At 38.4% G+C, this 20,472-nt stretch overlaps 1 protein-coding gene across 2 annotated transcripts; it reads right to left on the reverse strand.

The window, feature by feature from the left end:
- Positions 1-515: 515 nt before the first annotated feature.
- On the reverse strand, positions 516-20,423 carry LOC124158028 (eukaryotic translation initiation factor 3 subunit K). 2 transcript variants are annotated; one of them, XM_046533173.1, is made up of 5 exons: positions 20,258-20,423; positions 20,066-20,149; positions 7,868-8,087; positions 7,568-7,787; positions 516-740 (listed from the first exon to the last, which is right to left on the reverse strand). In XM_046533173.1, exons 2-5 carry the CDS (start codon positions 20,122-20,124, stop codon positions 583-585), a joined length of 657 nt encoding a protein of 218 aa, XP_046389129.1. In that variant the 5' UTR covers positions 20,125-20,149; positions 20,258-20,423; the 3' UTR covers positions 516-582. The 2 variants fall into 2 exon arrangements, with proteins under 2 accessions (XP_046389129.1, XP_046389130.1); XM_046533174.1 differs by having other exon boundaries at positions 20,066-20,145; positions 20,258-20,367.
- Positions 20,424-20,472: the final 49 nt, after the last annotated feature.

Here is a 20,472-nt window from a genome sequence, read left to right on the forward strand (position 1 = left end):
TTGAATCAAAGGAGGCCCTAATTATGAACACAAGACACGACCATGACATAAAGAAAACCTGTAAAAGAGATGGCAATCCAATTTAAAGTGAAGAGAATTTCTCATGCCTCCAGATATTATGCGTGCACCAGTTGTCACTTCAAGTACACTACGCAGACTTAAAGAGCATCCAAGCACTGGATGCAAGGGATAAGTGCCAGCAAAGCATTCTCTTCTGAGAGGCCACCACACTCCATGCAGAAAAGAGATTCTACTCCAGGGGGGGCAATGTAGAGGACCGAGCGAACACCTATCCACTATCTGCTGTGAGGAGACAGACATGCTGTTTCCATAAGTCATCTAACATGTGATATCTCATAGTATCTACATCCTGAGCACCTCTTGACTATCACGTCAAAAATCAAGCGCAGAGACAACTGGACCTAAAGCCGTATGGAAGAATAACTACTGCATGATACTACGCCAAAATAAGCTGTGTATAACACATTCACACAATGGGATTAAATAAATACGACTCTGTGTAAAAATTAAATTTAATAGACAACCAAGATATACAAACACACAAGAGTGAGGCTTACTGGCTTAAAGGGAAGCAGCCATAATTGGACTTACACTGTCAAAATCAATTTTTTCAGTTATGTTCTTAGTTTTTATGTTGTCTTCCTGATTGGCGATGAATATCATATTGTTTCCAATGTCTTTCCAGCCATACTTTTTCATCCACATCCTCAGAGTTTGATCTGGAAGAAAACAAATGTACCCAATGAAGGAGGGGACAATAAAAACATAAAATCACAAAAAATCTATGAATCAACCCATTCATCTTATTTTACACAAATCCAATTTGTAAATTTTCAGCTCTTATAATTACACACGCATATCCTACGCAGGAACACAGTCCAATATTTTGATTTGGAATATAAAGTATTCACGCTTTCTCTACATTTTCTCCATGGATTTGAAGAAGTTAAACAAATTATTGCCTACCAGCAATCAAAGAATGATAAATCCAACTTCAAAGATAGAATGAGTTTGTTCCTTTCAATGTGGTACACATTAAGACTAAATATGACAGGCACATATATTGTGGATCTTTCTCTAGAGATGGAACTACCCATGGGATATAGCTCAACACTGCAGTATAGTAACTACGTCGCACATTTCCCAAAAATCCAATTTCTTCCTCCCAACAACCCTCGGCCCATCCCTCATGATATATTCCTCCTCTCCGAGACCACCATAAAGGCCCCAGATCATGGCTTCCACGAGGTTCATGTCACAGAATACACAAATCGTTAGCTTCAACATAAAATATCAAGTTACACTAGAACAATTGAAGCATGTTTCACTCCTCCCCCTTTCTTGCACACTGATATTTTTCAGCCTGCTGACTTCAGTGTTCCCCATTTCTGGAGGCCAACTGCTACATACATGAGTCACCTGCTACATGTGTAACAATGACTTTAGGCAATCGGAATTGTAACTTTATCAGAATGAAATATTAATAATGAGCATTAGACTATAGGAAGAATAAGACCAAACACTATGCATTTCTGACATCATTTAAGCATCCGTCTAATTTTGTGGGTGTAAAAAGAATTTTCATACTAGTAATCTGACCGCAAAGTGCTTGTGCAGAGGGGAGGGAAGTGGACCCTTGGCTGCACCATGACCGACTACGCCGGTACACTCCTTGCAACAGCTTCGCTGGCCCAGGGGATGGATAGCCTGCCACATCCGGCACTACTCGTAACGACTTCAAAGCTCTGTTCCGAAGTTCCCCAGGGCCAGGTGGGAAGGGAGGCTCCCCACGGCTAAAGTTTACTTTTTCCGAACTGTAATGCAGTTCTTAATGTAAGTGCAAACTACGTAAGAAATCAGTCAGGAGAAAGTGCATGAAATGGTGTGTGAATCTTAAATAAATCGATATTTATATGATTTCTGGAATTGTTTAATTTTTATCTCTGTAACCAAGGGCAATGAAGACAATCTGTTACCAACATGTAATAGAAGATATTGTCAGCACATATAATAATCGTTTTCATTATTAGATTAACCCACAAAACTAGGCAAAGGAACGAATGAATTTTTTCTGTAAAATCTACGAATTTTTGTAATGCTGCACGTACCCAGACGGCACAGGAAGTTTTCGTACCTGAATACGAGGGTGGACCATCAAGATACAAAAATCGCGCTTAGGAATTTACTCAAAAGGTTTTGTTTCTTTATTTCCTTTAATGACGAAAAAAGATGCAAGAGGACTGGCAAATTCATATGCATTGATAAAATTGTATCTCATCGATAAAACTGTATTCGGTCTGGGACTATTTTCTTTCGCGGGTGGTGCCATCGTGCCATATCCTCCTAGAAAGATCACATGCCTTCACAAGCTGGCACAAGCCGTTGGAGATCGCATCGTTTACGTCACGTCTCACCACATTTCAGGGATTTTTGTGGTTAAGTTTGTGAAAAATAGAGTGTCTGGTAATGGTGAAGTTTCCCTTATTCTTTAATTTCATTCACTGGGCTTCAGAAACGTGTTTGTGAGATATTTTTGTTAAAAATGCCTTTCGTGTGTGTATTGTCGGGATGTAATGGAATCTCCGGGACATGGTTCAAGTTTTTAGCTTTCCAAAAGATCCTGAGTTGAAGAAGAAGTGCATTTGGGCGATAAGAAGAAAACATTTCACCCCTACGAAAAACTGTGAGGTATGTACTCTCTCTCGCTGTAATTTTTTGGATGTAATTTTAAGTTAGAAGTGGCTTCGGGATGTTGATGCATCAACATCCCGAACTATTCAGTGCTGAAGTACTATAGTACTATTCAGTACTAAAAATGGTGATTCAAAATATTGTAGCAGCAATTCTTTTGAAAATTCTTGCATTTTAGTTGTCTTTTTTGTATTAATTCATTCGGTAAACGTGTGGTTAAAGGAGAAACTAGGAATAAGCTGCCAAGTTTATAGGATCGAATATTGCTTCTTAGCTTGCCCTATGGTGTATTACACGTCGGCTTTCATCATTTCAAATTATCTTATGCTATAGTTTAAAACAATAAAAATATCAGGCATACAAATATTTACTATATTTACGAGCCTAGTAATTTGATTTCTCATGCAGAAATACCAAAAATTGGAAATGATTTGACCTAATAAGTTACATGGTATTTTATTATTTATTAATTTTAGGTGTGTGAGCTTCACATCGCACCTTGTTATATCAGAAAATAATCTGTGGCCTTGGACGAGAAGACGAGGAGAAAATTCTTGCTGAATTGAAGGTGCCCAGATTGGAGGAAGGTGCCATTGCTTCACTGTTACCTGTCGCCAAGAAGACAGACATTGTGGCAGAAGTGACATATTTGTGGATGTGGATTTGATTTGTGCAAGTTGATGCTGTCATAGTGGACGTTCATCGGAGAAAGTATTGAAGATAGTTTTTATGTATCGACCAGTCCTCTTTTAAATAATTTTTTATTCGAAAGAGAATAAGAGTAATTGTTTCGCTAAATTAGATGTGGAATAGAAGAGAAAATTGGAAATATTATTGTGGTTGACAATAGAAAATACATAATATATGTATTGTATTTCTGTGGGTTTTTTCTTTCCTGCCTCTTTAAAATTTCTTGTGGTGGTAACTTCATGCAAAGTAAGTATAAAATCGGAGGTGTGATCTAAGAGATACCATGTTTTATTTTACAAGTGTTTATGCTGGTGATTTGGCAGGACTTTCATATTTTTAATAGGTTGATACATTTACTGCAGTGACCTAGAGACTTTTACTCATCCCAAATAATTTTTCAAATACTTTAGCGCCTGATATGGGTAAGTTTTAGTAGCTGAGACTGAACTATACGTTAATTTTTGCTTGCATTTTGATGAATTCGATCATACTAATAGCAGATGTGTCAGCAATCCTGTTTCATCTGCAATTTTTATTTAAAATTTTATTTCGTCAGGCTTTAGGGTAAGCTTTTTAATGCTCGTGGGCTATGTGATGTCTTATTTAGTGTCAAAATTAATAAGAATTTACTCTTATTAACATCTCAAGGTTTCCAAGTAAGTACGAGCCACTTAAGAATGCTGGATGCTGAGGATGCGTGAATTAGCCTTGAGAATCTCATTTTTCGCAGTTATTTAAGTGGCCGAATAAGTTTTGTAAGTTCTCAATAGGTAAATAATACTGTATCATGAATTCTAAATACCATGATATAGTATTATTTACCTGTTGAGAACTTACAATTCATAATGATTCGTATTAAGGTTCTCGCTACGGTCGGTAGCTATCGATTGTGTTGCGTTCGATACATTTTTCGATCGTGCGAGTTACGATATATCTAATTTTCGACCTAATCGATTGAGATTAGCCTGAGTGCTGTGTTCCTGCGTGCTTCGTATCCTATCGTACGTGCTTCATAGCGGACATTCACATGCTGCGTACGCGCTTCGTCGACAGGCCGCGAATGGAAATTATCCATTGACGAAAAGCGACGGAGCGGCATAGTATCCCCGTAGTCAATGGGTACTATGTACATACGAATTAGATACGGAGGGTTCTGTGCCGTCTGGGTAAATATCCACTTAAAAAATGACAGAAAAACATGATTGCATTAAACAGCTTTCATAGGTAAGAGAAATGACCCTTATAGCATCCATATTTCAAGAATAGTTAAGTAAAAGCAAAGGTCGGTCCGGAAAAATTGGGAAGTGTGCGCCATTTTTTTTTTTTTCGCTGGAGAATTGATGGTAACGGTTTCAAAGAATTTACTTTTTCTGAATTTTAATGCAGTGCTTCATGTAAATGCAAAGTTATGAAGAAATCTGCCGGGTAAAATTCAACGAAAATATGTATTTATCTTATGTTAATGTTATTTTTTGGTGAATTTTCAAATTGCATAATCTTTTTCTGTATAACCAAGGGTGACGAAAACAAACTGTATCATTATAACTGTTCAAGCTATATGAATGATACTTTAAGGGTAAAACTTTAAAAAAAAAGGTCACCTTTGGCAATGATAGCCGTTCTACTTGATCAATTCATGTGTCAGTTATGTATATCCATACTGATGTCCTTGGGTATGCTTTATTCGCTAATAATTTTTCTAATTTTTTTATCATTAATTTCTCGTTCAACTCCATTTCCCTCCCCCCCAATCATCCCATAATCATGGCCACCATTGATGTAACCTCACTGTATACCTCAATCCCTCATTCTGAGGGTCTCACTGATTTCCACCACTATCTTTCACTACGACCCACACCTCAAAACCTTACCACTGACTTTCTTCTTGATCTTTCCCATTTTATTCTCACCCACAATGCCTTCTCTTTTAATAAAAACTACTATCTCCAAGTGTCCTGCTGTGCAATGGGAAGTAGTTTTAGCCCTCCTTAAGCCATTCTTTTCCTAGGCCCGTTCAAAGAAAATTTCTTAACAAATTACCCTCTAAAACCTCTTCTTTGGCTTCGATACATTGACAACGTTTTTCTTCTCTGGTCTCATGACATCAACTCTCTTAACTCCCTTGTCTTTTCACTCAACTCTTCTGCCTTCGTTTCTTTCACTTCTTTTAACTCCAACACTTTCTTATATGTGGACATACACCTTTCTAAAAATAACAAATTCAAGAAAATGGTTCACATCAAAGCTACTAACAAGCAGCAATACCTCCACTACAACAGTTGCCATCCATCCCTTATTCTCCCAACATGCATGGGCATAGGATATGCAATAACACGTCAAAGTTGATAAAGGATTGAAATTTTCATTAAAATAATAGTAAAAAATGGCATATGCGCAGGCTCCTGGCTGAATGCATCAATACACCAACATTCAAAAAATTATTTTCACCACTTCTCAATCCATGCTCATCCAGGATGAACCCACAAGATGGTATGTACTCCCTTTCTAAAATGGTGAGGCATCTTCCGGAACAGAAGCAAGCCATAACATTATATGCCTCTAACCTGAGTTTAATCTAGACATAACTCCACCAGAATGCGATGCTATTAAGCTATTGATTGATGTTCTGGATGTTTTTGAAGGAGCATTTTTCTTGCTAGTTGAAGTACAGTCTCAGTTTCCTAAGTTATCCCCGTTGTAAATAAAATTATTAATTTCCTAGATACTATTAAAAAGTTTTCGCATAGTTATCTACAAGGTTTCATCAATGATTTGCTGTTTTCCAGTAAAAGTTGGTATGAATTTCTGGAAAAAGAACAATAATTCACTTTCACCACAATTCTTGATGTACGATTCAAAATCAGTGATTTCCAAGATTCAAATAAAGTTGAGATGATAAAAATTTAGTTGGCTTTGGAGATGACAAGTCTGTCTAAACAAAGTCACCCAACAAAAACAGATACAGTTCAACCTCGATAAAACGAGATCCCACGGTGCTCCAATAAACACTTGCTATAGCGAACTGTTGCTTTACCGGAGGTGGAGCAAATAATAGCCAATATTCCTGTTGCGAACAGTAATACAGGAACAGGAGTGGTGCGGCGACAGATAAATTATATCTCATAAACGTAAGCACAAATCCAAACGAAAGGTGATGTTTTTTTGCATCACTTAATTTCCTAACTCAAACAACGACTAACTATTCAAACAATATATAAGCACCGTACTGAATAAAAATCATGCTAAGCATTGTTTTGTGAATCATTATGACAATGCACAACCGACGAAGCCATTTTTCTATGCAGTTAATTAGTGCATTCACGTAATCATTCTATTATTTTGGTATTTTCCACAGAAAATTCAAAACTTAACTTATAAAACTGTATCGCGGTTATTTAATGCTTCAAATGTTTCCATTGGTGTATGTTTAATGTTCCCGTACGTTAAGCGGCAGTTAAGTGAAATAACGTATTGCATTTGTTTCTGCAGTCGAAAACGGTGGAAGGTTGTATAACGTTCCTGCCTTGGAAGACTTTTTCTATCATATATATCAATATTTTCACCAAAATGAACTACTTATTTATCGAACGACAGTTTACTACATGAATTTGAGACTGAGCACTCCACGTTAACTTCATTTCTAACAGATCACAAGAAATAACAGAGATAAGGGACTCTTGGTGAAGGTTTTCCGGCGACCTCTCTGGCAAAACTCTCGCTATGGCGAGTGCCAACACCAAAAGGGTCTCGTAAAAACGAATTTTTTTTACATGCTTATTATAGGGTCAATTGGCGGTGCAACGGCTATCTCTCTCTACTGGCAGGGGTCTCGCAATAGCCCGTACTCGCTTTAACGAGGTTCCACTGTACCTTAGGAAAATTGAAACAGAAAATAGCTGATGTAAAGCAAGAACAATGAATGTGGGGAATTTATTCAAAATAAAAAAGTTTATTTTAAAAATGTATTTGATTATCTACCTATTTATTTATACATTCATCAAGTGAAATAGAAGAAAAAACATACGCTTAATATGCTTTGTGCAATTCTGGTATTCGCGGTATTCGAATATTTGAGCAATGATTTAATATTTGAATTCAAGAAATCTGCTATTCGACCCATCTCTAGCATACATGCATACATACATACAGTGGTACTACAACTCACCATCGACGCCCCCGAGGAGGGCAGCAAGGGTGGCAGCTTCAATTGTTTGGTAGGTAATGCCCACAACATGACAAACAAATTTGCGAATTGAGTCATGGAAGCCGAGCACGGGAGCAACGACCTCTGGGGATGAGCGCACAGCAGCCCAGAACTGCTGAAAGTTGCACCTCTCCAGAATGTCAGCCAAGAAATTAATGTGGGCAATTTCAGGTTCCTGCAGCTGCAAATGAAATTGACAATAATGAATGTTGATGATGAAATAGTCAGCGACTCTGGCATGAATTATACAAAGGAACTTACATTTTTCTCATTGAGAAGGCACTTGCATAGAACAAAATCAGTGTGAGGAAAATTAGTCAAAGCTTTGATGAGAATTTGACTAGTGATTTCTGTGCTAAATTTCATTGGATCCAATTGATACAGCTTCAAGACAGCAAGATTAGCTTCCAGGTCATATGCATTTTCCCGGACTTGTATTTCAACATACTCCTCCAAGGTAGGAAGATTTTCTGGGTTGAACCTGCAGATTAAAAACATAGAAAGGCATTAAGAAAAAGATACTGTGAATGTCAAATGAAAAGGCATAAAGAAGGCCTCCCCAGACAGACATTTTGGGTGGCACGCGGGTTGCATACACTCAATATTTGTTGATCATTCTCACTCATCGTAAAACCATAAAATTCTTTGTGACTTTTTAAAAGTTCTATCGAGTCCTTCCTTTGGTTAGTGTGGGATACGTTCTCACTGCTGAGCTTAAAGCCACCGAGTGCGTCCACCGGGTTGCGGATGGTGGGTCGACCTTTAGATATAGAGGTTAGCTGCAAGATAAGCGAGTTCTCTTGTCGAATAAGCAGTCGTGTACAAAAAGCGGCGGTATTCTGAGGGGGTATTGGGCTACCCTTGGGTAAGGTAGACCATTTAAATGATACCAAAACCTGTGAAGATACCGTGACTTGGCGACTGGGGGCTGCCAATAATTATGCATCTCATCACCTGAGGGAGAGGGCAGCAGCTCTTCTTCACATGTGCGAAGGTGCAGACCATACTGGTCAGTACAGCGACACACATTTCACTACGGGCATGGTAACATTTACTTTAACGGCTGTAGTACTGCGATGTGGAAGGCAAGGGGAAACCACCACATTATCATCCCGAGGAGTCACAGCTACTCCACTCAATTTATATAATAACATGATGGAATTCTCTCGGATAAAATATTCCGGAGGTAAACTAGTCCCCCATCTCCGGGCGGGGACTAGATATCTAGATATCTCCGGGCGGGGACTACTTGAGAGGGTACATCTGTCAAAGGTGATAGAATGTTAAGGATAGGAACATGGAACGTTAGATCACTTCATACCTGCGGTAGGCTAGAGAACTTGAAGGTGGAGATGGGAAGAATAAACCTCGACGTATTAGACATCAGCAAAATGAAGTGGCCCCAAGAAGGTGACTTTTGGAGTGGAAGCTACAGAATGATACACACAGGATCGCTAAATGGTAATGCTGGATTAGGCATAATGCTTAGAAAGAGCGCCGGGATGCGTGTTAAAAGCTACCTGCAGTTTAATGAAAGGATAGTGATGGTCAAGATAGATACTAAACCCGTAGCTACTGTAGTGGTGCAGGTTTACATGCCTATGTCAGATTATGAAGATGAAGAAGTAGAGGATGTCCTCCAACATATAGCGGAAGTTATCAAGCAGGTAAGAGGGGAAGAAAATCTTATTATTTTAGGTGACTGGAACGCCGTCGTCGGCCAAGGTCAAGACGGAATAATAACTGGGAAATATGGGTTAGGTAACCGAAATGAAAGAGGAGAAAGGCTACTTGAATTCTGCACTGAGCACAGGCAAGTGGTTGCCAACACTTTATTCAAAAATCCCCTGCGAAGAAGATACACGTGGAGGATGCCAGGAGACCTTAGAAGATTCCAAATCGACTACATTCTAGTGAAACAAAGATTCAAGAACCAGGTGAACCACTACAAAAGTTATCCAGGGGCCGATATTGATAGTGACCATAACTTAGTTATGTTAGTTAGATAGTTATGATGAAATGCCACCTTAAATTTTAAAAATTGAAGAAAGCCATGAAAAACATATGGCAGGTTGAAAAATTGAAGGAGGTTCAGTCACAACTGGCTTTTAAAGAAGCTATAGAAAAGAGAATAGGGGAGGATACGACCAATAAACCAGTGGAAGAGAGTTTGGAAAACCATTAGAAGTGGTCTGCAGGCAGCAGCTGAGGAAGTTCTTGGTAAAAGATGAGTCGTTGTGAAAAAACCATGGATCACCCAGGAAGTATTAGGTCTCATTGAAGAAAGAAGAAAATACAAGGCTGCGAAAACAGAGGAAGGACAGAATTGCTACAAGAGAATAAGGAACAAAATATGTCGTAAAGCGCGGAAGGCTAGAGATACGGGGATGAAAAATATTTGTGAAGACGTACAAAACAATCTTAAACATGGAAAAGTAGAGGCCGCCTATAGGATAGTGAGGAACCACTATAAGGAAAGAACCACTATAGATGTAATACCCTCAGGGACAAAAAAGGAGAACTAATGATTGAAAAGGAAGACAAAGGGAAGAGATGGAAGGAATATCTGGAATATTTGTACAAGGAAACAGCCTAAGAACGAATGATATCGAAAACGAGAGGGAAGTGGATGCCGATGACATGGGAGCCCCAATTTTAAGATCAGAATTTGATGTGGCTGTAAGAGACCTTAGGATAAATAAAGCATCTGTTATTGATGATATTCCCACAGAGCTAATTAAAAATGCAGGAGAGAAGATGTTGAACCAGCTATACAAAATCATTAGTGAAAAGTATTCTACAGGTGAGATACCAAAGGACTTCGAGAGGAAAATTATAATCCCTATTCCTAAGAAGAACAGAGTGGAGAAGTGCGAAGATTCTAGGACCATAAGCCTTACGACACATGCATCAAAGATACTGACAAGGATCATCTATAGAAGAATAGAATGAAGAGCAGAAGAGTTCTTGGATGAGGACCAATTTGGATTCAGAAAAAACAAAGGCACAAGGGAAGCAATATTGGCCCTAAGAATGCTCATAGAGAAGAGAATGGAAAAGAACAGGCCAACATTCGTTATGTTCATGGACTTAGAGAAGGCATTTGACAACGTGGATAGGAGCACAATGCTTGGAATCCTAAAGGAAATTGGGGTTCTTTACAATGACAGAAGAATCATTCACAGTTTATACAAAAACCAAGTAGCGGTGATAAAATCAGGGCCCAGCTGTGAAGAAGCAAGAATTAGGAAAGGAGTGCGACAAGGCTGTACATTGTCACCCATAATTTTCAACGTTTACATTGAGAAAGCCATTAATGAAATCAAAGAAAAGGCATTGGGAGTGAATATCCATGGAGAAAAAATTAGCATGCTAAGATTTGCAGATGACATAGCCTTATAGCAGAAACAGAGAAGGATTTGAAAAATATTCTGGTTAATATGGGTAGGGTAATGGGTGAATATCAACTGAAAATAAGCACAAAGAAAACCAAGATATTAGTATGCACCAGAAAAGAAGAAGTCAAGACTAACATTAACATAGGGAAGCAAAAACTGATAGAGGTGGATGAATTCGGTTATTTGGGAAGCAAGATAACTAGTGACGGTAGAAGCAAGAAAGAAATTATCAGCAGAATAGCCCAGGCGAAGAGAGCATTCCACCAAAAGAGAGACCCGCATACAGCGGGAAACTTAAATATAGAAGTAAAGAAACAATTTATAAGAATCTACATTTGGAGTATGCTCCTATACGGAAGTGAGGCATGGACAATGACAGCAGCGGAGAAAGCAAGGATAGAGGCCTTCCAAATGTGGTGCTACATAAGAATGATGAAGATCAAATGGATTGACCGAGTTAGTAACGAGGAGTAGGTCCTAAGAAGAGTAGGAGAGAAGAGAACCCCCATGAAAACCTTAACAAGAAGACGGAACAACCTAATAGGCCACATCTTGAGACATGATGGCCTGATGAAGACAATCGTCGAAGGGCAAGTGGAAGGCAAGAATGGAAAAGGAAGACCTCGAACAAAATATATGGAACAAGTAAAGAGAGATGTGAAAGAGAAGAAATACGTAGGTGAGAAAAGATTAGCTGATAGGAGAACAGCGTGGAGAGCTGCGTCAAACCAATCCTAGGATGACCAGTGATGATGATGATGGGATACGTTGCTAGTGTTCATATTATTTTCTCGTGGTCAATCTCATTTGGCATTTGGTAGTGCCTTCATTTCTAGACAGCCATTCCATAAGATTTTCTGTTGCATTTCCTCACTATTTCCTAATTTTCTTCTATAGACTGGCGTTCCGTAGCATTTTATGTTGCACTCTCACCATTTCGCACATTTCTTTTCTAGACAGGCTTAGATAATATTTTTCGTAGCATTTCATCACATCTAGATATTTCTTCACCTTTCACGATGTCTCAAGGGGTAGACAACCCATATTCTAAATCTTATTTAACCACAGGCGAGGACCATCAGGCTAAAACTATTTATCCCTGTTTGTTGCCAAAACGACCGTAGTAGATTTATTCTCCATAGGCTCCATATTTAAAGGTTATGTTTGAACACCTTACAAACTATTGTATTGCGAAAACATCCAATTCAAAAAGTAAAAAATAATCGCAAACATGAAGTTTTTTCATATTTTGTCAACCTTTAGGGTCCATGCGCGTTCAGAAGATGTGAACAAGTACAACCATTTTTGATTATTTTTTCATTTCGCTTAGTCCATACAATTCACAACTTTTCAGCACTATTACAACTTCGAAATAATGAAATGAGTTTTTTCGCCCCACTCTAGCATGCAACCCGCGTGTGCAACCGCATAATGTCTGCCTCGGATGGAGCTCGCTCACTCTTGGTGCGATATCCTAGACACCAAATGGCAGAAATGAAAGATATTTGAGGTTAATATATTAAGTAGGATAATAACCACGTCAAGAGTAACTACGTCGCTGTTTTCAGAAAACCACCCTTGGTCCCCCATCAGCCCGTGCCTCTGATTTTTTTTCCGTTTCCGAGACCACAAAGACCATAAACCATTGTCTTCGAAGGAAAATATAAAGTTACATGAGAACAATCAAAGCGTGCTTCATGCCTACTCTGTCTCACCAACAGACCTATTTCTGCGTACCTGGTTCAATTCTCCATTTCTGGGGGACAAATGCCAGTTGAGAGACTTTTTAGGCCCAAAGATGTCTCAGGCAATTGGAATACATGCATGAGATTTAAGAAAGAATGAAACCAAACACGATGCATTTCAGACGATATTTTAGTTTTTTTCAGCTCTAATTGATTGCCACTAAGTTTTCTAGTTCCAACTAGGCTGTGCTAATATTCAACATTGCCCAAACAGCACAATTTTCAAAGATACACCGCATCGCATTTGCCCCCTCAAAACAAGGAGAGACAGACTGGAAACGCCAACTGATTACAGTGCAACCTCGATATAACGACACCCCACGGTGCACTAATAAACACTCGCTATAGCGAATTGTCGCTTTACCAGAGGTGGAGCAAATAATAGCCAATATACCTTCCTTGAGCGCTTTTGTTTTTTTTTTTTAATTGTGCAGAGCGAATAGGAAGATAAATAAATTTCGACACTCTCATATTACTCCTTTATTTTTATTTTCTCGCTTAGACATGTTTGGTGTTTTTTGTCCATGGTGACTGCCATCAAATGCTTTCTATTCACGCAACTCACGGACGTGTGGGTATGCTGCCGACTGCTTTCTGCCGCCCGAGGAACAAAAGAAGATCAAGCATTCGCAAATGCTAATGCCACAATATTTTCACCAAAATTAACTACTTATTTATCGAACGACAGTTTACCTCATACATTTGAGACTGAGCACTCCATTAACTTCATTTCTAACAGATCGCTAACAATTACAGAGATTAAGGAGTGTTGCTGAAAGTCTCCCGGCGGTGAAACCCTCGCTATGGCGAGAGACAACACCGAAAGGGTCTCGTAAAAACGAATTTTTTAACACACTTATTATAGGGTGAATTGACGGTGCATCGGCTATCTCTCGTAATAGTGGGGGTCTCGCTATAGTCCGTACTCGCTTTAACGAGGTTACACTGTATATCACGTAGCTCGCCCGGCTTCGCTTTGAAGGTAACGACGTCACAAGAGCTGATATGTTCATCCTTGACTCGTGGTCTCGTTGCTTGAAAGATGGAGGGATCAGACTCCTTACCCTCCACCTCTCCTTTACGCCCTTCTGCTACTCACTCCTTCTTCTCGAGATCTCGAAGCAGTCATCTCATTCTGTTCCCACACCTCGTCACATGTGAAGCCAATTTTGTCATATTGTCAATTATGTTGCAGATTGCACAGTTGAAATTTAATATAATGATTTTCGATAAAAAATTGCATAGCATTGAAACATTTTTATTGCAATAAAGAAAGCTTAATGTATGCCATGTGCGTGCAATGTGGCTTGAAACCACTGCGAGGAAATGCAAAAACCACCTCACCACCACTGAAGCATTTGCAGGAGAAAAACAAGCCAGCATGCAATGAGAAGGGACAAAATTAGGACGAAACGCTCGCAAGAAAATTTTGAATACTGCCAAATAACTTGAAAGCTTAAAAAAATTATTTTTAAACAGTTGAGATATTAAAATGTGCATGCAAATCTAAATGGCATTCCTTTAATTGCATGTACCCAGAAGAAACTTGAATAGTGACTTTGTTTTATAGCAGGCATTAAAAATGCATTTGGATCTGAAAATATCCAAAGATCTGACACCAGAAATCAAGTATCCGATCTGAAAAAAATCCTGGATCCGTCCATCCCTAAATACAACTCCAAACCGCCCCCAACCTCCTCTACCAACACTAGATTTCAGGACACATGTACAGTGAAACCTGCCTTGAGCAGTACCCGAGTTAAGCAGAAAACCTGTCTTATCCGGAAAACATTGTTGGTCTTGGCGGTCGCAATAGGTTTTTACGCGTACATATTGGTGCCCTCTGTTAAATGGAAACTGTCAAACGCGGAAATGGAATCGATTCCCGGGCAAGAGTATCTCAGTTAAGTGGAATTACAAAAAATAATTCCATGGACAATTTTTAAAGTAAGGAAATAAAACCTTAACATGTTTTGAAATGCCCTATCCCAAGAAAACGATCCTTAAAATGGAACCAGTCAAAGGTCTCCTTCATTGACTATGGTCTACGTCATTGACATAACGTCGTGGAAAGTGCTCAGGACAATAAGGTATCAATTTTTACCAATACACTTCCACGCCACCTAGCATTAACCCCCCTCCAGTGTCTAATGCCCCGCAGTCAGTTTTGTTTCTCGTAAATTGCATCAAATGCTCAACAACACTCGCCCCCCCTCTTCCCTTCCGTCACCTTCTTTCTCTTCCTTAACCGTGTGCACACTTAACTCTCCTCTAACTCATACAACCCTCTCCTCTTTCTACATAAGCAAACATTTTGTGCACCCCAGCTCACAACTGAATAAGAAGGTATCATTCTCCTACGTGCTGCTGACAGGGTAAGACTACAACACAGAACACTAAGAATAATGGGAACTGCTGATTGATTTCCACCACACCAGGCAACGTATTGACACTGAAAAATAAACTGGACTTATCGAGCGCTTTGAACAAGAAAAGCATTCCATGAAGCAGATACAAGAAAAGTTAAAGTGAAAGACGCAAATATAAGAAGCAATTAAGAAGAAGGTCGAAATTAAGAAAGATTTTGACAGAGAAAGGTCCTAAGAAATAGTTTGCAAAACAACACATCATAAAATAATGGTTGTTTCTGTTAGGCCTTATTTTACATTCAAAGAGGAAAACACTTCTCTGCAAATATGAAGAATTAAAGGAATTAGTTTGGGAATGGTTTGTGTGAGCAAGATAGAGGAATATTCCCTTGTCAGGTGCAGTGGTGCAAGAAAAAGAAAAGGAGATTGCAATTTCTTTAGGAAAATTAGATTTTTAAGGCCTCGAATGGATAGCTAGAGATCTTGAGAGCAAGGCACTTTGTTGTTCGGAGCAGTGTTGTAGGCGACTCAAACAACGTGAAAATGGAAACCAAAGGGGGGTAAAAAATGGTTCAAGTAAAAATTGAAGACTATCAAGTATGTGATACCTACAATGGGAATGAAACTGGAATATTTTCAGGGCTCTGCTGTCTAAAACATTGTGCGTAAAAGGATAAAACTGCAAGGCTTGTATGCATTTCCGAGTTCTACTTCTCAAAATTAGGGTATAAAGGGAAACAATTATCAGGGTTCCCACTCTAACTAAAGTATAAAATTCATGGTTTTTTCCAGGTTTTCACCGTCTAAATACCGTCAAATTCACGGTCTGTTGATAAGCCATTTTTGGGAGAAATATTGACGACGTAACAATCACCGCCCGCACGTTAACCAAAAACTTATCAACTGCGACAGGCGCCGTGAATTCACACGTAGCAATGAAAGTGCTATTTCTCATGACGTCACCTATCGATATCAAATTTAGGTAAAGCTTAAGGTTGTTATTGGCTAAATGGAGGGAGCAGGGAGGTAGGGAAGTAAAGTGTCTGATTTTTAGCCAGGGTTATTGAACACTTTGTATGCCGGTCTTCCAATCACAGGCTCAAGATCAATGTGTCGTCATGGCACAAGGACCAATTATTGCAGTTCGAATATACTTGTGGAGATAAGTGTGTGGACAGTGCCTGTATGTGGCTCGGCCTTGAAACATGGTTTAAATATCTTTTTTTTCTTATGATCTGTCAATTGTAGTTCTTTTTCTATAAGTTTGAGAGATTTTTAAGGTTGTATGATGAGATTCATGGCTATTTCCAGGTTTTTTCATGGTAGACAAAATTCACGACTTATTCACGGTTGAGTGGGAACTCTGAATTATATTACATTTTAACTTATTCTTTATTCTGTGGGAGGAAAGCATGCAAAGGTGTGTTTGACCATTTTCATTTGTGGGAATATGGCAGTGGAGCCCTCTTTAAGCCTCTTATCATCGGGAAGTCAGCTCAACCACGATGCTTCAAACACATTGAAATTGAGAAGCTACCGGTCAAATGGAGACATTATTAAAAAGCATGGAACATGGCTACAATCATGGAAGAGAGACTTAAAATTTTCAATGCCGAAATGAAGAGGAAAAAATTGGGAAGTCATACTTTTCCTTGATAATGCAACCTGCCACCCTAAAATTTGCATTGCAAATGTGGTGGTCCACTTCTCATCAATTCACTCACTAAGCTTTAATTTTTTTTAATTAAAAACAATAGACGTCCTAAGTAAATATGGGAAGGTCAAAGACGCTTTTGTTCGGAACAACACAAGCTTGTGTTCTTCTTCACCTGTGGAAAGACCCCAAAGCATATGATGCCATTTTAGCAGCTTGTTTGCACCCAGCCTTTACTTTGGGAATTTTTCCATATGCAATGGATTAAAATTTAGGAAATATAAGTGAATGCAAGACGTCTGGCAGTCCTAAGTGGATTTTTTTCCAAAACAACTACGGTGTCTTCTAAACACTGCTTCCAAAAATTATAGGAGGAGGATTCATAAATTATACGTGAACTTACTTGAACAATTCTCTTCCACATCTACAGAGACTTCAGAAGAAGTAGTATCAGTGAATTATAGCAATTTCTATATTTTAGTTCAACCAATGAAACTGACTGTTCAAGACATAGAGAAAAAAAACTTTCAAGTGTGAGTATGAGCTGGCAGTTTTTAAAGGTTCCTTTTCTTAGCGGGCAACTTTGCCCCTTACCCTGAACTAGACCCTTCTGCCTGTCATCGGACAACTCTCGGCAGGCGGACTATATCAATGTACGCATATTGTTCATGAAAAGAAGTCTGGTATCACAAAAATACCTTATCAAGAGGCATTTGGTTCTCACATTGTTTCTTTCGATGGTCTTAAGTTCACACATATACAATGAATGGTGTGAGTAAATATTTGCATAATCATAGCCATCCTTATGTAGAAGCAGTCAAACACAAACATAAATATGTACTTGATTAAAAAAGATAACTTTGGTAGTATGTACAGAAGGGATAAGGATGCATCAGCTTCAATGAGCTTATCAGATAGTGACTACGCTGATGAATTGGAAACTAAATCATCTACATCAGGTTATTCCTTTTTTTTAAAGAAGGGTATAGTAACATGGTTGTTTAAAAGGCAAAAGCATACTACAATAAGCACCGCAGAAGTTGAGCTGCAGCTGCTGCTAAGGAAGCTATACGGATCAGAAAATTGTTAATTGAGGTCAATAATTCATGTACTGGCCCCACACATTTGCTAATAGTTAACTATAGTGCAATAAGGGTGGTAAAATGTCCCACGTTCCACTAAGGTATAAACACATGGATATTAAAAATAACTGTATCAGTGAAAGGAGTGATGATATTTAAATAAATTATGCACTACATCTAGAGTCCTGTAGTCATATTTTTACATAAATTTTTGCATCAAATTTTGATGCAACACACGCACACTATCTCCCACAGTCAAAGTTGTATCCAATTAGGTAGTTTTTGGTTCAATCATCTTGTATCAAATTTGGTTTGGTCCAGTAGAATAAGACAGGTTCTAAATTTTCATCCAATTGGATGAAACCATCCAAGCCTTTGAAAAATAGGAATTGCCACTTTTATCATCACCATCATCACTTTTTTATCTCCTGGATGAATAATATAATAACTAAATGAATATTTATGAATACATGTTCATGATTTTGTCGCGTGGTGCATAACTAAAACTGAGCAAAAATTGGTCAGGCATGCGACTCCCTAGAGCAGCTGAAGAAATGACTATATGTGAACCACTGGAGCCACCCGTTTCCATCGCTATGGCAATAGGTTAAGGAGCTTTTCGCAACTGCTCAATTCTGAGATAAAAGAATGAGATTTCAACGAACATTTACAGCACTACGGTGGCTTACTCATTACATCATCACCACTACTATGTCCAAGTTTATTAATAACATTTTCCTTGCTGGAATACACTGTCCCATGCTTATGAACCAGCATTTTATTCTGCCTTCAAACTTGCTGAGAAGGGAAGGACTAAGGGAACAGCCAAGACAGAATTCTCAACATCAGAAGCTTTCATATTTGTTTACATTAACAGTCTTTCCTTTGTTTTCCATCTATTGGTCCAAATGAGATGCATCATGGGAGACAGCACCCCATTGTATGTATATAAATTTGACTGAAGGACACCGGCTTAACAGAGCTAGCATACTAACCAAAGCCCTATAGAAGGATAGATTCGAATATTTAGAACTGTATATACAGTTGTGTCTACGGAAGGCTTGAACAAGTCTCCCAATCGGAAGGCTTCCAAATGACTTTTTGACAACAGTAGTTATTAACCTTCTTTCTGAAGCAACAGCTAGAAGATGTATGGGTATATATTAGACATGGCAATGCTGTCAATGAAAGGATAGGGATCAGTTTATCTATGTTCCATTATTTCTAGTTGAATCAGTGGAAATGGCTACATGAACGTAGTTTATCATCAGGAAAGGTCAAGGAAAAGATAAAGCGATGTGGGTGAAAATGGTCTATAAGAACACTGAAAAATTGCAGAAAAAAATCAAACTATCGTTTTTGGAAATGAATTGAATTGACTCAGATTTTAAGAAGTATAAGTTGAAGCCCAAGAAGTAAAAACTGAAGAAAAGGTAAGTGAATGATTATAGAATGATTGAAGTACATGGATGAGCCAAGAATACCATTGCTATTAAAGCAGAACTGAAATGTTTGTATGTATTGGGTCTTCATCAATTTCATTTTATTTTTTTGTATTGTTTTTAGTGCAGTGTTAGCAAATAGAAGTGATATCTACCAGTGTTTGAGTGATATAGAAAGCATCAGGAGAATGAATCCTTTTGCGATACTTAAGTACTTAGGAACCAGAATGTCATCTGGAACCAGCACACAATTAGGTTTTAAGCAAGTGTCAATCTATTTCAGGTAATTCAATGTTTTTTGTTTTTTTTTGCTATTTCTTACTTCTTTTAGGAGTAACAGAGGGCTTTAAGTGAATGTAAATTGACAGATTTCAATGCCAATTATTTTAAATGGTTATCCTTCCTAAAGCATGTAAATTCGCAAGCCAACATCTAATTTCACTTTACTCAGTGACAAATTTCTCAATAAATTTAATGACTATCAGTGCTATTTCTGTTGGTAACTTTCGTTTTCCCCTCCATCCACAGCACAATTGAAGGTATCATGACTGCTCATAACGGGCACGAAATAAGCCAATATGACATTTGATTGCCTGAAAGATACTTAATTGATAATATTAATCGGTTACCTTACATAGTAACCATCAATTACAGGAACCCGAAGAATAGAACTCTTAGGTGTATAGCAACAAATGTGATGCACGTATTTGCTTACTGTGAAAACATAAGTTACAAATCAATTATAACTACCACTGGATAACAATATTACCTTTCTATGCCTTTAAGCATATCCGCAACCGTTTGCTGCATTATTTCAGCCGTCTGCATTGTGAAACTGGTTGAATCAGTCTATCTGAAAGAATTATGAACACATGCCATCAGGATCGTTCAAAATGCCTGAAGACACATTCTAAAGATACAGTAACGCAATGAAATCATGAAAAAATTTTGTCTTACTTACCGATTTCACGCTCTAAACAAATATTTATCCTCGTTCACAACACACTCATTAAATACATCCAAGAAACGCCAGACGACACAGACAACATACCCACCATACGATTCGGCAATTGCCAGAGCGCCACGAAGCGTGCACCGGCAAACTTTCCCAACTATAGTTATGCAAATGAAAATCGCAACGACAGGTAATACGTTTTTCATTTGTTGTCTCTGCTG

This window comes from Ischnura elegans, chromosome 4 (assembly GCF_921293095.1).
Source record: "Ischnura elegans chromosome 4, ioIscEleg1.1, whole genome shotgun sequence".
Lineage (NCBI taxonomy): Eukaryota > Metazoa > Arthropoda > Insecta > Odonata > Coenagrionidae > Ischnura > Ischnura elegans.

Excerpts from the sequence above, each read along its gene's own strand:
- LOC124158028 (XM_046533173.1), bottom strand. The coding sequence starts at position 20,124 with ATGCAGACGGCTGAAATAATGCAGCAAACGGTTGCGGATATGCTTAAA. Across the intron at positions 8,088-20,065 it reads ATGCTTAAAGGCATAGAAAG|GTTCAACCCAGAAAATCTTC; the intron begins GTAATATTGTTA and ends TTTAATCTGCAG. Across the intron at positions 7,788-7,867 it reads GCCTTCTCAATGAGAAAAAT|CTGCAGGAACCTGAAATTGC; the intron begins GTAAGTTCCTTT and ends TTTCATTTGCAG.